Source organism: Gopherus evgoodei, chromosome 3 (assembly GCF_007399415.2).
Source record: "Gopherus evgoodei ecotype Sinaloan lineage chromosome 3, rGopEvg1_v1.p, whole genome shotgun sequence".
NCBI lineage: Eukaryota > Metazoa > Chordata > Testudines > Testudinidae > Gopherus > Gopherus evgoodei.
Window position 1 is genome coordinate 110,570,224 of NC_044324.1, and position 19,971 is coordinate 110,590,194.

At 38.9% G+C, this 19,971-nt stretch overlaps 1 protein-coding gene across 5 annotated transcripts in view; it reads left to right on the forward strand.

Moving 5' to 3' along the window:
• The window catches only part of AKAP7 (A-kinase anchoring protein 7), a 147,609-nt gene extending 136,560 nt beyond the window's left edge, over positions 1 to 11,049 (forward strand). For 3 of the 5 annotated variants that reach the window (XM_030556299.1, XM_030556301.1, XM_030556309.1), the window contains one exon: positions 8,777 to 9,222. In XM_030556299.1, coding sequence (XP_030412159.1) covers positions 8,777 to 8,961 — 185 coding nt within the window. In that variant the 3' untranslated portion in view covers positions 8,962 to 9,222. Of the gene's footprint in view, positions 1 to 8,776; positions 9,223 to 9,754 lie in introns of those variants that run through there. The other 2 variants (XM_030556300.1, XM_030556302.1) reach the window with 2 other exon arrangements.
• Positions 11,050 to 19,971: the final 8,922 nt, after the last annotated feature.

Consider the following 19,971-nt stretch of genomic DNA (forward strand, 5'->3'; position numbering starts at 1 on the left):
AGAAACAGAGACTTTTGGGTTGTTGGACTTTGGGGTGATTGGACTTAAGACACTAAGGGGGAAAAGACATGACCAAACGTACTTGGAGGCGGGTTTTTTGCTTATGGTTTGTGTTATAATTCTGTTTGTGGTGTTTCTCCAACATGATGCCGCATTGTTTCCCTCCTTTATTAAAAGGATTTTGCTACACTCAGACTCCGTGCTTGTGAGTGGGGACGTATTGCCTCCTAGAGGTGCCCGAGGGAGTGGTATGTAAGTGTCCCAGGTCACTGGGTGGGGGCTCGAGCCGGTTATGCATTGTGTTATTGAAACGGAACCCCTGGATACTGAACCCGGCCCTTGTTGCTGCCAACTCAGAGGGGCAGAAGGTTTACACTGTCAACAAGGAAACGACAGGATTTAGTGCATTCACGGGTACATGGAGAAGGAAAGAAAGGAGTCAAATGAGCAGGACTGAGAGTTGGGAGTGGTGGGCAGGGTAGAGATGGTCTAGTCATCAAGGTGTCAGAGAATGGATACAGCTTTATAAGCTTGGTGAGACTTCATGCTACAAAAGAAGTGTAATTTACAGAGAAAAAAATCTTGATTATGTTTGGATGGAAAATGGTTTGAGAATTATTTGATTGAGCTAGGAATAATGTAAGTAGTAAGGACAACTGATTCAAACATAGGATCCTAATTTCTAAACATAAATCTATCCTCTCCTGGAGGCTGCTAATAATTTTATTTATTAAATACCTATTCATGAACTGATGGTGTGAGCACTGTTTCATGCTAAAAATAAATGAAAAACAAGAACAAATGTGTCACATTTTATTTTTCCTTTCCACAGATTTCATCAGGGCCGCTCGGGGAGGGGGGTCGCAAGTGGGGCAATTTGCAAGTGGAGCCCGGGCCCCTGGAGCTTCTTCTGCTCCCGGTCTTCGCCGGCGGGAGGTCCTGCCGCTCCCGGGCTGAAGGACCTTCCGCCACCGAATTACCGCCGAAGCAGGACCCGCGCCGAAGTGCCCTGAAGACCCCCAACAGGGGCCCCCTGCCGCCAAATTACCACCGAAGACCTGGCTGCACTTTGGCGGCGGGTCCTGCTTCGGTGGTAATTCGGTGGGTGGCCCCCACCACGGGTCTTCGGGGCACTTTGGCGGCGGGTCCCAGAGCGGAAGGACCCCCTGCCTCTAAATTAATGCCAAAGCAGGGGCCCCCCGCCACCGAAGACCCCAGGCCCCTGGAATCCTCTGGGTGGCCCTGGATTTCATAAAATGCTCTATTGAACTCAGTTATGAAGTTTATGTTCCATTAGGTGCAGAGGTTAATTTAGTTTAATCAAAATACACTAAAAATACTTTGCAGACTATGATTTTCTTGTTTTTATTTTTCATAGTTAGTTTGCCTTTTTGCAGTCTTTTGTGGCCATGCTCTTGGGTAGCAATTATATTTCTGTCTATAAACTGCTTTTGGGGAGGTACTGATTTTTACTTTCCTTTGAAAGTCCAAGTAGCCTATAGCTATATTTCATAGTTCAGATCTTCTTTAATTGGAATTATATGAAAATGCCTGACAATTAAGGCTTGGCTCTCTCTCCCCATAATTTACAAATATATTCAAAATTGCACAACCTGGGGAGAGAGAGTGAAAGCATACTTAATATAGATACATCTGGAGAAGTCAGATTCTGAGTTCAAGAGACGCAATGATTCAGAACAATGAAGCTTTCACTCTCTTTCAGCCCTTAACATGGTAATTATTTCCTGAAGGTGGGATTTTTTGTTGCATTTGCTTCCTTGTATTCAGCTCCACTGTAGGCAATGGAGTGCCATTTCAAGCCACACTTAATGGAGAACTATCCTGGCTCATAAACAGATCTCATTTAGCAGGAAATGAGACAGGACATTTAGTAGAGACTCATATATCAAGAGAATCCCACAATTGTCCTCTTTTTAAGAAGTCTAAGGACTAAGGTCTCATATACCCCTGCCCTCACTCATGGAGTGGTTTAGCAGAACAGTTTATTCTTGGCTATTTATAGGCACAGTGAAATTTGTACAGGACTGGGAATCTCCTGTCTGAAGAGAATAACTTAATTTATACCAAATGCTTTTAGATTGCAAAATCTTTAGGAGAGGGATCATGCTTTCCTTTCTTCCATTGCCTAGCACATTGTGAGCACAACCAGAAACTAAAACATAATCATCATAATAGTGTAATTTCACAGCAAACTGTCACTGCTAAGCAACTACTTTGGGTCAGTTTATTAAGTGACTGCTCAAGACAGGTTTTGCTCTACATCTAATTAACAAGGAAATGTTTAATGCAGAGCTGATTTGCTGAGTACCAGGTGTGTGCATGCAAAATGTTATGTACACACAGGAGCGGCACGAGGGTTTTTGGTGCCCTAGGGGCAGGGCCGGCTCGCCGGTCCCACAGCTCCAGTGGACCTCCCGCAGGCATTCCTGCGGATGGTCCGCTGGTCCCACGGCTCCGGGGGACCTGCCGCAGGCGTGCCTGCGGATGCTCCACCGGAGCTGCGGGACCAGCGGACCGTCCACCGGAGCAGTCTGCCTCCCTCCCAAATCCTGGTGCCCTAGGTGACCGCCTAAGTCACCTAAATGGAAGTGCCGGCCCTGTGTACACATACAGTGCTCTTCATTATCACTTCCTCACCCTCACTATGTCATTCAGCCACGGGGCAGTCAGTCATTCTATAGAATGTCACAATTGTATTTGCAGGTCTATGGGCCTAATCCAACACTCACTGCCGGAACTGGGAAGGCTCGCATAGACTTCAGTGGATGTTGGATCAGGTCCTATATTCTGTAGGTATATGAAGTTGAATGTAGCTGAAACTGCATTTCTGCTGCACTTTGAGGACAAAGTAATAGAGCAGCTAGGCACGGGGATTCCACATTTACATGCACATTGTAAATATGACATCTGCAGCAGATAGGTCTCTAGTGAGTCTGTACTGGGAGACAGTCACTCACAAAGAGGACACTGCCATTGGGTCTGTGAACATAAAGAATCTGTTTGGCTATAACCTTGCCAAAATGGCCAACATTTGGCTTCTCTTGTCCCCCAGTATATCCAACAGTAGTTTAAACGGCAGCTGCTGGGAGGTGCGTTTCCTGCAATACTTATTGGTGCTTATGATTATTGGCCCGATACTCTGTTGTATACAAGCAATGCCTTATGCTGGCTTTATTTGCTTTTTTCAGGATGGGCCTATCTTGAGTCATTGTGATGTCTCAGAGTGTACTGCAGATCACTGATTAAATCGAGCAGGAGAGAGAGAGAGAGAGGCTAGCACTAAAACAGACACCTTTATGTTTATGCATCAATAGCCGGGAAGTCAATAACAAGGCAAAGCAAGCTGAAAAAATTAAATCATGAAGTGTTTCGTAGGAATTTGATAAGAGTTTTAAAAGCTTGCCTGAGTGACTGTGGGGTTTTTAAATATACAGTTTGTAAAACAGTATTAGGTAATGGATTAGCTAATGGTGAGACATGGCTATGTTTTAGCAGCACCGCATTCCCCTGGGTGTTCACTATAAAAAACTTTCCTGTCATAACATAGGGCTTCCAACTGTTTTTTTATTTTCCTGGTTATAACCCCACAAATCAGTTTCAATTTGCCCCAGGGTGGGCATCACTGAGCCATAATCAGAGATTCTCCTGTTGGTGAAAGCAAGGCCAGAAACAGCATACCTATATCATGAGATTTTGGCACTTCAGTGGTCTTCCTGGAGCATTTTATTGCTTATTTTACATTATATAATATAAAATATTGCTTATTTTTAGATGTTGTAAGACGTTACAAGGCCTGCTTTTTATGGGATAGCTGTACTGGCAGTTCTGACAAAAATACAATATCCCTAGCACGTACATATAAATGGATTGGTTATCTACACTGGAGTTGGATCCGAATCAAGACCCCAGGTCTGAATTCTATGTCCCACTCGGTCTCTGGAACAGGAGACCCCAAACCTCCAAATCTGAACAACTCCATACATGGCATTTCAAAATCCAGATTCAGCTCTACTCTGTTTCTAATTTAAGGGAGTCCTGAATTAGTATTTAGATCTAGCCCATTAAAGAGAGGTAAAAGATGTGAACTCTGATCCAAACTTGGAGCCTGCTTTGGGGATTTTGGTTCACATCCATAGCTAAGTAATACCAGCACACTGGAGGAGAATAAATCTCATTTACAAATGTTACGGGCATTTTAGAATAGTTGTTCTGGCTCTTGCAAGCTGAAATTTCAAGCATTAATAAGAGCTCTGCTCAGCATGAATAAACTGAGAAACACACACACACACACACACACACACCATATCAATTTGGTATGATCTTTTGGAAAATTGGACACTTCTGGGATGAGCAAAATGAAGCATTTATTTATTCATTTGTTATTGATTCTACTCTTTTCTCCCACAGTGTTCAGAAATTGTTTTCTCAAAATATATATCTTCTCAAAATACATGCCGGTGCAGCAACAGCACACGCCACCATAATAGGTCATGCAACAAGTTAGCATCGGCATGGCACAGCATAGGCAACAGGTATAAGCGTGTGACACAAGCGGACATTCAGGTCACAAAAACATAACCCTTTCTTTGCATTTCTAAGAGCCCCATTTGGTACTGCACCTACCATGACGACTTACTTATTTGTATTCTGGTAGTGCCCATGATGTACTAGGCACTATCCACTCAGAAAAGATGACTGTCCTGCTGCCAGAGTGCTTACAAATGTAAGAATTAGACAAGCAATGGGATGGGAGAAAAGGGAAGTAGTTAAAGCATGCACATTCTATACTTAAATACATTAATACAACCGAACTGCCCTTCAATCCTTCCTTCCTTTGGCCATTTCTTGCGGAGGTCATGGAAGAACTGGATCTGTAGTAGTGATTGCACTAGAGGAAGACATACCTTCATGACTAATTAACTTGTAACATCCTCCAGGCACTCACACTGGTGTAAGTTAGGGACGGTAGGGATGTAAAAATTCACAACACTGATGAATACAGTTCCAGGTGTTTGAGTTCTGTGTACCTAGAAACCCCTCCCCATACTCCAGTCCATAGCACTGGTTCGAGGCAAATTTACACTAAATTCACTTGTGCTGTTCACATGCAGAGAGATCTACACGAATTTCGGTTTCATGTTGATCTCGAGTGGCAAAACAGAACTTCAGAGATAGGTGTTAGGATGTTGGTAAGTACTGAACATGTCACAGCTAGAGAACAAGTAGAACTCTACTGTACATACGTGAACTACAGTAACTCTTCACTTAACGTTGTAGTTATGTTCCTGAAAAATGCAACTTTATGCGAAATGATGTTAAATGAATCCAATTTGCCCATAAAAAGTAATGTAAATGAGGGGGTTAGGTTCCAGGGAATTTTTTCCACCAGACTATTATATATTTTTTAATACATACACATATGTATACACATACATACACACACTATATATACATACACACACACACACACACACACACACACACACACAGTATATATTTACACAGAGTATAAATTTAAACAAACAATTTAATACTGGTACACAGTGATGATGATTGTGAAGCTTGGCTGAGGTGGAGGAGTCAGAGGGAGGGATATTTCCCAGGGAATGTCTTACTGTTAAATGATGAACTAGCAATTGGCTGAGCCCTCAAAGGTTAACACACACACTCTACAAGGCAGCAGGAATGGACGGAGGGGAGACAGCATCGCAGAGACAGACACACACTGTGTGTGTGTGTGTGTGTGTGTTGCATTGCACACAGCAAGCAGGAGTCTCAGGGACCAGCTCCAAAGCAGAGGGCAGGAGCAGCACATGACAGTAGGGGGAGGGACTGCTGCAATTGCTAGTCTGCTGGGCAGCTGCTGCACAGGGAACTTAGAGGAGTGGGGAGCTCATGAGGGGCTGCCGTCCACCCTGATTCCAAGCCCCCACCAGCTAGCTGCCACGGGCTGCTCTTCCTGCAAGCAGTGGACAAAGCAGGTGACTGCCAAACGACGTTAGAAGGGAGCATTGCACAACTTTAAACGAGCATGTTTCCTAATTGATCAGCAATGTAACAATGAAACAACATTAACCGGGACGACTAAGTGAGGAGTTACTGTATACGTAAAAAAACCAAATCCATAAGTGTAGTCTTATTTTTCTTTTTCATATGTGAAGAAACTTCTTAAAATATATTTGAGAAGTTATTTATATACATATACACATGAATTTATGAAATAATGCAGTGAATATTTTCATAAGGGAATTTTGTCTATTCGTATGAAATCATATGCTGCTGTACAAGCAAAAATTACATTTCTTAATAGGCTTAATGATTTCCTTCTAATGGCATCTAATGGCTTCCATTCCTAATCAATCATTTTCTGCATATTAACAGTGATGTAGGGCCACTTCCTCAGAACTGCAGAAGTACCTACACTTACCACTGACTTCACTGAGAGTTGCAGGTTCTCAGCACTTGTTAGGATCAAAAACATAGCTCTTAAATCCAGCAATAATGTTACCCAACAGCTATCATGGAAACTTCTTCTGAAAAGTGCAATGACCTGTTCTGTTTCCTTGTACTCTGTGCATACATTAATGTAATGATGCAGTACATCAAACTGCATTTCTACTATCTTGCATTTTCATCAAGATTTTGCTACCACAGGGTAGAATACTATTCTTTTATGTCTGTAGTCACTCAATATCTGCTGTCAGACTTACCGGTAAGTAAATTTACAGGTAAAGGAAACTAAATTTTAGCTTTTGAATAATAAAACAAAGTTTTTATGGTGAAAAGCCACAGTAATATCTAGCTCAGCAGATGTGTGTCACTAACTAGCATCTACTTGCTACAGAATGTTAACTCCATAAAGGGTCATTAAAAATATAGTCCCTAAACATACATGCACAGCATCATATTTACTGAACAAAAACAAAATTTGCAAATTTGTGGGTGCAAATTAAGTCGTCAGTGAACGTCAGGCCCTAAAAGCCAAGCAGTGGATAAAGTCATACAGCAATCACAATATGCCAGGTCTGTCTTCCTTGGCTGTATGCAGCGTTGTTGTAGCCAGGGGTTTTTTGTTATTGTTTTTTCCTGTCCTATGACTAGCTTCTTACTTTCATATGCAATGTTGCTGTAGCTGTATCGCTCGCAGGATATTAGAAAGGCAGAGTGGGTGAGGTAATATCTTTAAGTGAACCAACTTCTATTGGCAAGAGAGACAAGCTTTCAAGTTTACACAGAGCTCTTCTTCAGGTTGGGGAAATTTACTCAAGGCACATCTGCGCTACAAAGTTAAAGTCGACATACAGCCACTGTAGTAATTAAAGTGGTGTTTCATGTTACTATCAGTAGTGCAGGTCCTCATCAGGAGGGCTTCCTTCAACTTAACTGTGTGGGGCATTGTGGGGCACTGATAGCTGGAGCCCCGCCTGTCCTGCATGGGGCTCACAAATGGAGCCCCCACCCCGGGGCTCCAGCTGTAAGCCCCACACAGGGCTGACAGCCAACAGGTGATGTAAGTAATACAGTGTCTACTTGGACACTGCATCATCCTGACTACATCATCCTAAATGCTACGCCTCTCACGGAAGTGGACTTGTTAAGTCAATGTAGTAAGCCTACTTACGTTGGCAGGAGCACCGTTATAGTGTAGACACATACAGAGTTACCTGCCTTACGTTGACCTAAGTCTGGAGTATAGACCAGTCCTCAAAGTGTCACAACTATAGAAAAAGGTGGAACAGATTGTTTAGCATAAAATGTACATTAATTACTTAAGGGACCATTCAAGGTGAAGTGGCCTGTTAAAACCCCTCCAGTGATAGGGGCAAAAAGAAGGCGGGGAGCAGCTGTGGGAGCAGAGTTGTTACAGTAATCCATAAATCCAGTGTCTTTATTCAGTCCATGATATTTAGTGTATAGCAAAATTATGAATTTAAGTTCCAAGGCTTCTCTTTTGAAAGTGATGTGCAGGTGTCCTTTTGAGGATGAGCACTGATAAAATCAGATGTCGAGTGATCACTCTATAACCTGCTAACCACGCACCTCCAGCTGCACCTTGTCTCTCTTACTTTTATAAGCAGATATCCATGAACAAACTACTGAATTTACATTGGCAAGGATTAGAGATTGTCAGAAACCAGGGAAAAAGTACAAAATATTTTTTCAATTTTTTGCATTTAAGTTAAAGTTTTCTGACTAGCTGTAACACCTTTTTTTTTTTTTGGGGGGGGGGGGGGGGAAGAGTTAGCCATAGGCCTCCTTTTTCCAATGAGGAACTCTTGGGATTAACTACAAACATCTGGGAGGCTATGCATTTTTAAAACAAAAGGATAACACAAATATATCGTAACTAGATTCCAGAGCATTAGTAAATTGTAAATTAACTGTGACTGGTACTGTTTTAAATATCTGAATTTAAAGTATGTTTGCTAAGGAAAAAGATTTAAGCAGCTAAGATCACTTCCAGCTTTCTGACTGAGATGCTTTTATATTTATTAGTTTACAAAGTATATTATAATTTTAGATGAGAAGTTGAATATTTGCAGTTTGGTAGATTTATACATGGCTTAACGCATCATATTTGGCCCAAGTCTTCTAAAGTGGGTAATTATTTCTACAAATTCAAGAACAAAACAAGTTAAAATCCAGCTGATAACCTAATATGTAGACTTATGTTTCAGACACTGTATCATGATACACTGTGTGTGCTATCTTTCCATGGCAATTAGTTACTTCTCTTGTCTGTTATGATATGTAGGTGAAAAGAATGGGGCCGAGCCAGATGATGCGGAATTGGTGAGCCTCAGCAAAAAGCTGGTGGAGAACGCAGTCCTCAAGGCTGTACAGCAATATCTAGAAGAAACTCAAAACAAAAACAGACAGACAGATGGAAGCCCAGTGAAAACTGAGGAAGCAGCTAATGGCAATAGGAATGAAAAATGATAGTGATAACAGAAAGTGATCACTGTGAGAATGCCAAGGAAGCACAAATCCACCAAGAATAACCATCAAAACATGTCCCAGCTGCCTGTTCAGATCTGCTAAATTATGCTGGCTGACTTGCATTATGCTTTGTGAACATCTCTTACCAGAAATGTGTTCTGAATCGAGCGACACTCGCTAACACTTTCTTGAAAAGCATTTGCATTGCTGAAAAACGACTGAATGCTGGGAAAGATGATTGGGGAAAAAAAGACAAGATTTTGAAAGAAAAAGATCAAACTTTCACAAGCTCTTAACTACAGAGAATCTCTTCGTAGCTTTCGAAGAGGAACTGAACCCCTTGTGTATGCCTTTTGCACTGCAATGAATGGCCATGGAACAACGCCCTGCCATAAATGAAAACAATGCGAGCTACATTGTTTGGCAGAGCTGCATAACTGCTCACTTGATCTGCAGCAGAGAACTTCACATTCTGCTGCAAAGCTAAGGGCAGGCAATGCTAAACTAAAAAAGTTACTAGAGATGTTTATCACAGATACTGTTACACAGTGGGTAATATCATGGGAGTTTCTCTTGAATGTGACACTACGAAGTGTTCTTCACTTTTCAGTAAAGTTTGTTCACATAAATTATATTTTTTGACAAAACACTACCTTTTTATATACAATAAACATGGGTGAAATTCTAAATACTTAAAGAAAACACATGCCTGTTTTGATACATTAATGCCATACTTTAATATTTAGAAATGACAGTTATATGCAAAATATATTGTATCATTCTTTTCCTCTAGGGAAGAGCCATGAATCAGACTTAATAAAGAAAGCTTTACACAGAGAATCGCTGGCCCTGTTCTCAAAAGTGAATAAGATAAAGGAGCTCTTATCAAACCCTGAGACCCGGATGAAAATTAACAGGGAACTGTTTCAAGACAGACAAACAGCAGTCATTAAGAAGTCATGTTGACTCCAACTCTCCAGCTATGGTAAATAGCGATGGTGTAAAATCTCATATGGTTGTTTTATGATGAAAAATATTGTTTTTGCAAATTTTCCATCTGTTTTTTTTTTAAACTATAGCCAATATAAATGAAAGCCAATGTAGTGTGTGGTATTGAACAGACTGTTCACTGATGAGTTACAGTAGCTCTCTAGATCAATTTTTGGATGGATGGATGGAAGAAAGGAAAAAAAGTTAAGGATGCAGGTCTCTGTCATGATTCTGCCACAGAAACACTAATTTCTGATCAAACACTGTGGCCATTCTAGAACACATACTCTCAAAGTGATTTTTAAGATGTATAGCTGAAGACATTTTTAATGATTAGTCTTTTCTGTATATGCTGGTGTTTTGGGTTGGCACGGATTCTTGTTTGTTTGTTAATCAGCACTTGAATACACATGTACACATGCTGAAATGTTTTCTCTGCTATTGTTTACATGCAAGCAAGAATGTTTTAATCTCTCAAGGTAAAGTCCTGGCTCCACTGAGGTCATTGGCAAGTTTTCCACCGACTTCAGTGGAGCCAGCATTTCACCCTCATTATTTATTGTTCAAATCATCATTGTTCAGAATAATTTGCCTTGTCACTTCTATGGAAACAAGATGCTTCTTGTTTTTATTTTTGTTATTTCCTCCATCTCTGTGCCCTCTGTTATGTGAAAAGGGATCTGAACCTGTATTCCATGTGCACTCAACATATCTGCTGAGTTCATTGGAAGTACTGGGTGCACACACAGAAAAATGCAGAATTGGGCCCAATATTAGCACTTCTCAAGCATTTGTGGAAACTGCCTACAATTGTAAATCATCTAGTTAATGATACATTCTGTGATTAATATCAGATTTGTGCTGGTAAAACTGCAGTATAAGGTTTTATTCATCAACTATGAAATTATAATGGTATTTTATCTCATGGATCAGCTATTTTTTTCCTCAAGTGATAAATGAGAGCATATTGAAAATTGCATCTTATGTATTCGAGTCCATCTTCCTAATAAAAACATTTTCTCTTTGCACTGTGTCATCTTCCCTCTCAAATGGGCTTAGATAAGATGAAGTACCACCTTTGAAGGTAACTGTGGCAGAGGTAATTAAATGACTTTGGTGCAACTCCTCCCTCCTCCACCAACTCATACCTAATTACACGATTGTGACTGTTATGCTCAGATGAGAATATTGAATCTGGATGCTGAAACCCTATAAATTAAGTCCTGAATCTTTCCAGATCAGTATATATTGGAAGAAAATACCTACCAGTACATTACATTTTTAACAGAATTATATGATGCCCCATGTCAAAATTTAAAGGACAAGACACCAAATAACACTGGAGATTACCTTTTTGAAATTTCTGTGCTACTTTGTATACTACATGGGTTAGAAAGTACAATTTACTATATGCCCAAATGCTAACCTCATTGAAATCAAGTGTTGACAGAGGAAGTAGTTCAGGATTGGGTCGCATACATAAGTGCTGGAACTAAGGGTGCTGCCGCACCCTTGGCTTGAAGTGCTTTCCATCATATATAGGGTTTACAGGTTGGTTTAATGGCTCTCAGCACCCCTGGTCCCATATGTCCATCCACAATGCATTTGTGAAAGAAAGGAAAGAAGGAAATTTGCCATCAGTATTGAAAATAAAAATCCCAATTTTCTAAAGTAGCTGCATAAATTATACACACAGCAATACCCACTGTATGGGCCCAGAATGTGGCTGGTTATCCCTTAGGCTAGTTAAAAACAGAAGGGAAAAAATGGTGAGGTACTTATTAGCACATGTTCTGGTTTATCAAGAGTACGTTATTCACCACCGCATCAACAATTTATGTCTGTAGAGCAAGATATACAAGAATAATCAACCAGGCAATCAGATGCATAAACAAAGGAGCTATACTATGTCTGAACTGAGTTTAAGGGAAAAAAACAAAACAAAAAAACCCATACACCTACCATTTTTATTAGCTGTTTTCTCCTCCTAAAACAGTCTAATCCCAATATTTTTCAACTGATTGGCCACGGCGAGTAGTGTTGTCATGTGAATTTATCAAAAACTTTTCTTTCCTGCCAAAACACTTAGAAAAAAAACTATTTCTATAAACCAAGTCATGTCTGGTGGTGCTAGTCTGCCACTTTAGAGCTATGAGACTGTAGGCATACTGTTGTGGCCTTGTATACAGATTTCTTGTACAAGATTTGAATAAGGCATCGTATGGCATGACATACTATTGATATGATGGTTGCCCTAGAAAACATGGGCATAGAATCACAGAACTGGAAGGGACCTCAAGAGGTCATCTCGTCCAGCTCCCTGCACTCATGGTAGGTCTGAGACGAGTGTTTGTCTAACCTGCTCTTAAAAATCTCCAAAAGATAGAAATTCCACAACCTTCCTCATAAGTTCGTTCCAGTGCTTAACTACTCTAGCACTTTAGGTTGGACATTAGGAAAAACTTCCAAACTACCCTGGCTGCAACTTAAGCCCATTATTTCTTGTCCAAGCCTCAGCTGTTAAGGAGAACATTTTTATCCCCCTCCTCCTTGCAGCTAACTTTTATGTACTTGAAAACTGCTATGCCCACGCTCAGTATTCTCTTCTTCAGACAAAAAAAAAAAAAAAAAAAAAAAAAAAAAAGCCACACACATTACAGGCCCCACTTGATATGCCTTTTCAGTTTGACAGTGAACCACTCATAACTACTCTCTGGGAATGGTTTTCAACCAGGTATGCACCTAACTGATAGTAGCTCCATATCTAGGTTGTATTTCCCTCATTTCCTGTATTTCCCTCATTTCCTTATTAGAAGATTATGTGAAACCTTATCAAAAGCCTTACTAAAGTCAAGATATACCACATTTACCACTTCCCCCTAGCCACAAGGCTTGTTACCCTGTCAAAGAAAGCTATTTGGTTGGTTTGACATGATTTGTTCTTGACAAATTTATGTTTACTGTTACTTATCATCACCTTATTATCTTCTAGGTGTTTGTAAATTGACTGCTTAATTATTTGCTCCATTATCTTTCCAGGTACTGAAGTTAAACTGACTGGTCTGCAATTCACCAGGTTGTCCTTATTTCCCTTTTTATAGATTTGCACTGTATTTGCCCTTTTCCAGCCCTCTAGAATCTCTTCCTTCTTCCATAACTTTTCAAAGATAATTACTAATGGCTCAGATATCTCCTCAATCAGCTCTTTGAGTATTCTAGGATGTATTTCACAGATCCTGCTGACTTGAAGACATCTAACTTGTCTAACTGATTTTTAAGTTGTTTTCCTCCTATTTTAGCCTCTGATCCTACCTCATTTTCACTGGCATTCACTACGTTAGACCTCCAGTCACTAATAACCTTTTTGGTGATAACTGAAACAAAATGAAGTCATTAAGCACTCTGACATTTCCACATTTTCTGTTATTTCCCCCTGCCCCCACTGAGTATTTAAACGATAGACAGGTTTGTCCAATTTTAGCTTCTATGTCTAACCAATACATTTTAACTTTCTCACATTGAATATGTCACTTCTGAGCACTGCCAGCTAGGACTTGTCCAGGTAACATGCTGAGAAGTGTCTCAAAGGTGATTTTAAGGATTGTTAAAATAACTGGGGGAAAAAAATATAAATCAGTAAATCAATTAATATTCATGCCATCTCTGAGGCATAAAAACAGCAACACTTCCATGGAGGAAATATGTATTTGAAAATTGCTAGTGTAACTGAGTACTTATGCATTGGAACCAGATACTAAGTGAGTCTGAACATGAAGAAAGTGTACTTACATTGGAACCTAGATAAAGGGCCAGATTTGCCCATCTATAGGGTTACACCAGAGGTTAATTGCATCAATGGAAGTTAACATCAAGGATGAATGTGTGTCAACCTCTGTGTTACAGGAAAACCAAATGGCTTTTTCTTTCTTGACTAAAGGATGATATAAATCCAATTGTTAATAGGGACTTGACACTTAACTCACAGTAGTACTTCAAGTAAACAAGTGGTCTCACTGAATTCAATAGGCTTACTTTATCAAAATAATATTCACTGTTAGAGTTTCACACAGTCTGGCTCTTAGACCTCAAAAGTCTTTATCAACTATATTCACAGGGATCTCTGGTTACACATATATACACTCGCTAGGTCTTATTTTGTTATCAGAAGCTGTGTGTCTCTCTGACATGGATCAAAGAGGAGGGTCAACTTACACCGGGGACATTTCAATACTGTTGAAGCCTATTGCCAGTCTAGCAATGCTTTATGTATTTTGTTAGAACTCTGATTTTATCAAGATCTATAGTGATACCCAAAACTTTAATAAAATAAAGGTGTTGGTAAAAATGAAACAGGAAAGAAATGGCAAAGGCAGCAGTATTCAGCACAGTTTGTAAAGTCATGTTTTTAGTCCAAATACTTTTGTGCAGTTCAGTTGTATTAACAGGATGGATTGATTCAAATAATTGATTTTAATGATGATTTAAGTCAGCAAGCAGAAAATCTTGATTTAAATCAATTTTAATCTTGTTTTGTAATTGAACTTTTCAGTTATTTCCCTAAAGAAAGGCTGATTTCATAGGTTGGTAACCATTAAAATATGTTGACTTGCAAGTAAATATAGTCTTTGCTCTAAATTTGCTACTCCTTTTTGCTAACTGGATGATGCATTATATATCTTATGTATTTTTAAGCAATGATATAGCTTAATTTGCATTTCTCCAGATTCTTAATTTTTACATATGTTAGAAAATGATGAACATTATATTTCTTATTTAGTAGATTATTTTCTCATTTGTGTCAAGTTAAATTTGGATGGAAACTGAAATTCAGTTACAAATGAATGAACCAGCATATTAAAATTGTTTTCATTAAATAAAAATTACCTTAAATGTGTTGATACTTAAGAAAAAAGTTTAAATGAAACATATGTGGTTATATCCGTAGTTAGTGATTTGAAGTGATCGTTTCTGGTCACCGTGTCCTTCAGGATTTTAGAACTAGTATATCTTGTCCTCTCACACCTCAATTTTTATTCATAGATTGGAAGAGAAAAAATGGCTTTACTAGTTTTTAAACTCCCAATTGGTTTCTCAACTTTGAATTAATTAGTAATTGAAAAAGTGAATAAACTAAAATGAAACAAACAATGAAACAAACATTCTCTGGGCACCTGCAGAAGAGGCTACTGCTTTCAAGAACTAGTTTAGCATTTCAGCGAACTCTGGTTCCAGGTGCTCAGCCAGTGACTTCTACTAGTTCAGTGGTTTGACTTTTTTTAAAACTTCAGCTGCAAAGATGAATAGCTTAAATATTATTTAATTTTAAATTATTTTAATCGTATGATTATAGTAAGTTTAGACCTTTTTGGGTGTCAATTTAAAATAGATTTATTTTTAAAAAGAAAAAAAAATTTTAAAAATCATTTTAAAAATCAGTTTCTACTCTCTACCCCAAATATGAAACAGTGTATTAATGCAATTAAACATAAATTTAAAAGCTAACATTAAATCTGAAAACACTGGATGAGTGTTCTGGAAGTCAATGAAATGTGCTCTCTGTGGGCCCCCATTTCCCACTGAAAGAGTTCCGGTGACTGCAGTGAAGGAGCCTGTGGACTGGTAAACAGAGGCAGTGAATTTATTGAACTTTGTTTTCTCCTGTTTCTAAACTGGGCTTTTACTGTGTTCGTACAAACTTTTAAAAAAAACCTCTATTAACTGTCTCTTTTTGTACAGTGTTCATGAACTAGCCTTTTGCTTTAGCCCCAATGTGAGTATCTGAAACGTTACTCGGTGCAGTTCTCTAGTGAACTCTTCTAATGGAGAAGGCAAGCAGTCACTGGCCTCTCAAAAAAGATCAGGTAACTGGACAGAGAAGGCTCTGATCTTCCTCCCCAAACAATGCCATAGGAGAGTTCATGGAGGGCAGGGGGGCTGTATGTACTCTCCTAGAGCCAACCAAATAACCAGATAAATGATGTGATTAATTGGCATCCAGTTAAGGTAAGGTATGCTTTAGCTTTGTGAAAAGTGCTCTAAATAAAAGTTAATGGGCAAGTTCATTTAAATTATTTGTATTATATATGCCTCTCTAAAATTCCACGGAATGACAAAGCAGTTCTTATGCTGGTAAAGGTTTTAATGTGCCTTAAAAATAACTGCCTACTCCCAGAATATGATGTTCAATAGAAATTGTCTGGATTGTTTGATTTGAGTAACTGTAATGTTTTATGCAAAGTTATTGACTATGTGGGAAAAGCAACAAGAAGTCATATGGTTCTTGCAGGAAAAGGTGACACATCAAGCTCTGGAAGTGATTATGCATTAATGCATAAATGTAGTTTACTTCATCATTCCTTTCATCAATACAGTTTCCGAACAGCAAAGTTCTTAATCTGTACTTATCTCCTCATTTATATTCTCCTTATGTCTTTGATGAGAACATTTGCCTTGAATGAAAATCAGCCCTGAGAGCCTGCTGGGCTGAGAAATAAAAGAAAAAAAAAAACACATTTCATGCGCAAGAAACAATTAGAACAATTCACTGGAAAACAGAGTGATACTTGGGAATGGCATGGTAGGTATAATAGCTAACGGAGTACTGCAGCAATTAGCAAAAAATGTTACAGTAAGAGGTGGATATTACACATCTTATTGGATGACACAAGTTCCATTTTCTGGATGTGGATAACTATGCTTACGTCAGTCCTTGTAAAAGTTCAAACAAAATTGAAATCTGAAGTGAATATGCAGGGAACGAGATTTATGCTGCCTGCCATCACCACAGTATGGATTAGCAGTAGATATAAATTAAAAGCAATATACTAGCTCATAACCAGGCTCATAACTGCACAACAGTTACTTAGCTTCCTCCCTACAGAGCAGCAGAAAATGGTTTTCAGAGAGTATCAAAGAGACAGGATAGATTTTAAACTGCAATTTAAAGAAAGGAAATGGAGACAGGAGGAGGGTGGAGTGGAATAAGCAAAGGCTACCCATAGTACCAAGTGTGGATAATCATGGCAAGGAGACCATGAAAGCTGAGAACAGAGCAGCTGAATAAGTGGTTAGGGGAAGAGATACTGTATATATATTAGATGTTGGACTGAGTGACTATTGATTGTTGGAAAACCAATACAACAATTTCAAACTGGATTAAGAAATAGATAAGAAAATAGGGAATATAGGTTTGATCCTGCAAGGAGCTAAGCACTCTGGTCCCCTATCCAGCAAAGGTTTTAAGCATATGCTTAAAAGGTAAGCACAAAAGTTATCCTATTTGGTGGGAGGGGACCAGGGTACTCCACACCTTGCATAATCGGACCCTACAAGATTCCACTCTCAGAAGGAAAATAAATAGTTTAATTATATTTTGCTCCCACTAATAGGTATTAAGGCTTAAGAAGATCATAAAATGGAGAACTGCAACAGTCAAAGGAATTAATGCACAAGGATTCCAGCAGAGGCACATTTAGGAGTAAAAGCAAATTCTCCCTTCAGATATGGGAGGGAAAGATAGTTTGGAGTCAAGGAAGGCTCCATGGATTTCTACTTTGGGAGCAAGATTCAGTTTGAATTAAGGATAGTAGCAGCATTGAATAAAAAGGACTTTAAGCCAGGAGGAGAACTTTGGCATTGAAACATAAGAAGCATACTCCACAAGATAATTATAGGTGTTAGAAGAACCTTCTGTAAATGCTCATGATCATGAACTGCCAGACATAACCAGAGGGGAACAAGAGAAAACAAAATGAGGAAAGGATACATGCGAGGAGCCATTAGTTAAATTGAAACAAAGCAGCCAGTTTAAGCACAGCTTAAAAGAATGAGCCAAAATGTGCAGTGGAACAAAGATAAGAAATACTGAAATGATGGGAGATAATAGCATGACCCACACCTAGACAGTCAAAGAGTGTGTTTGTGGCTCAGAAGCAGTAGTCTGCTAGTCAAACATTTTAGCAGAAAAGCTAAGTGGTTGCATTGTTGTGAAACACCACTCTATCAAAAAATATTGAAGTGAAACGATGAAGAAAATACTGCAGGGGAAAAAAAGGCTAAGGCAGGAGATGACGACCTACAATTGTATCTACGAGCTCCATCGGATGCTCTGCAGAGAAAGCAACGAAGCCAGGCTTAAAGCTTCTTACAAATACAACACACTGTTACAGAAGTTCAGTGGAAGTAAGCGTCTAGCAATTCAAGTGGGTAAGGAGAAAAAAGATCTTTGGCCGCACGTAAGAAGCTATAGCAATTCAGTCTGAACAATTTCATGAGTTGTAGTGTATTACGCCAACAGTGGAGCAACACAAAATGTAATGCTGTGTGGGAAAGAAAACAAATCTCAGAGAAAGATCCTATCCCTAAACTGATAGTTATGTATAAGTTAATTTAATCACAGTGACAGAGTTGCTAGGTACATTATTGCATGCCATAAAATAAAGAAAAATGTATAACTCAAAAATGATGGCTCAGGGGTAATGAAATGCTTATTCTTTTTATAGTGAATAGAGGTGAGCAGCATATCAGTGTAAGCTACTAGTACAGGCCCACAACAATGGCTGCCAGAATGGTCAGGCAAACCCGAAGATTTGAGAAATGAACCAATTTCCTCCATTGTTAGAACATACTTGAAAATAAAGCGTACCACAGCTCAGCACTAGAATGCAAACACTTCACAAACTGGTTATTAGTGAAGGAAAGTCATAGAGCGCAGCCAAACCAGCATACGAATAAATGAAGGAGCTAAGGAAGGAGGTTTCCTAAGAGATAGTGAGGAAGTGGGGGGGGAAAGAATCAAAATAAAGCCATGTCTACACTAGGAACACTTTGCCAGTATAGCTGTACCAGTATACTTTACTTGCAAAAGCACTGCTAGTATTGGTGCAGCTTATATAAGTAAAGAGATGCACTTTTACCAGCACAGATGACTTCAGTTCTCCCAAGCTACCATTAAAAGCAGCGTTTTGCAAGTATAACTAATAGGGCTGTCAACTAATCACTGTTAATTCACACAATTAACAAAATTCATCGTGATTAATAAATTTCAATTTGGTATTCTATTGTTATAAGTGCGATTAAATATTTCTGGATGTTTTTCTACATTTTCAATATTGATTTCAATTACAATACAGAATACAGTATGGTGGTTGAAGCATGAAGGGACATATGAATCTTTAGCACATCTGGCACATAAATATTTTGCAACACCAGCTACAACAGTGCCATTCAAATACCCGTTCTCAGTTTCAGGTGACATTGTGAACAAGAAGTGGGCAGCATTATCTCCTGGAAATGTAAACAAACTTGTTTGTCTTCGTGATTGGCTGACCGAGAAGTAGGACTGAGTGGACTTGTAGGCTTTAAAGTTTTACGTTGTTTTATTTTTTAATGCAGATTTTTTGTGCATAAAATTATACATTTGTAAGTTCAGATTTCATGATAAAGAGATTGCACTACAGTACTTGTATGAGGTGAATTGAAAAATACTATTTTTTTTACAGTGCAAATATTTGTAATAAAAAATAAATATAAAGTGAGCACTGTACACTTTGTATTCTGGATTGTAACTGAAATTAATATATTTGAAAATGTAAACATCCAAAAATATTTAAAATAAATGGCATTCTATTGTTGTTTAACAGTGCAATTAATCACGATTTTTTTTAAACTCTTTTGACAGCCCTAATAACTAAGTCTTCATTGGGGCCTTCTGCCAGCATGGCTATGTTGGTCACAAAGTGCATCTTATCACACTGCTGACCGAGACAGTTATGCTGGCAAAAATCTGTCATACAGATTTGGCCTAATTTGAGAGTAGTCCAACTGGCATATGCCCTGCTCAATCATCCGTAGTGAAGATAAATCAGGACACCAACATTTATGGATACAAAAAAAGGAGTATCTAATCACCAACTCTTAATATTCCTTAAGAGACAATGACAGAGTGAATAACTATAATGGTTCTAGCCCATTCTTGGGTAGCAACAAAACCAGTATGAACTGGACATGTTAGACTGAGAG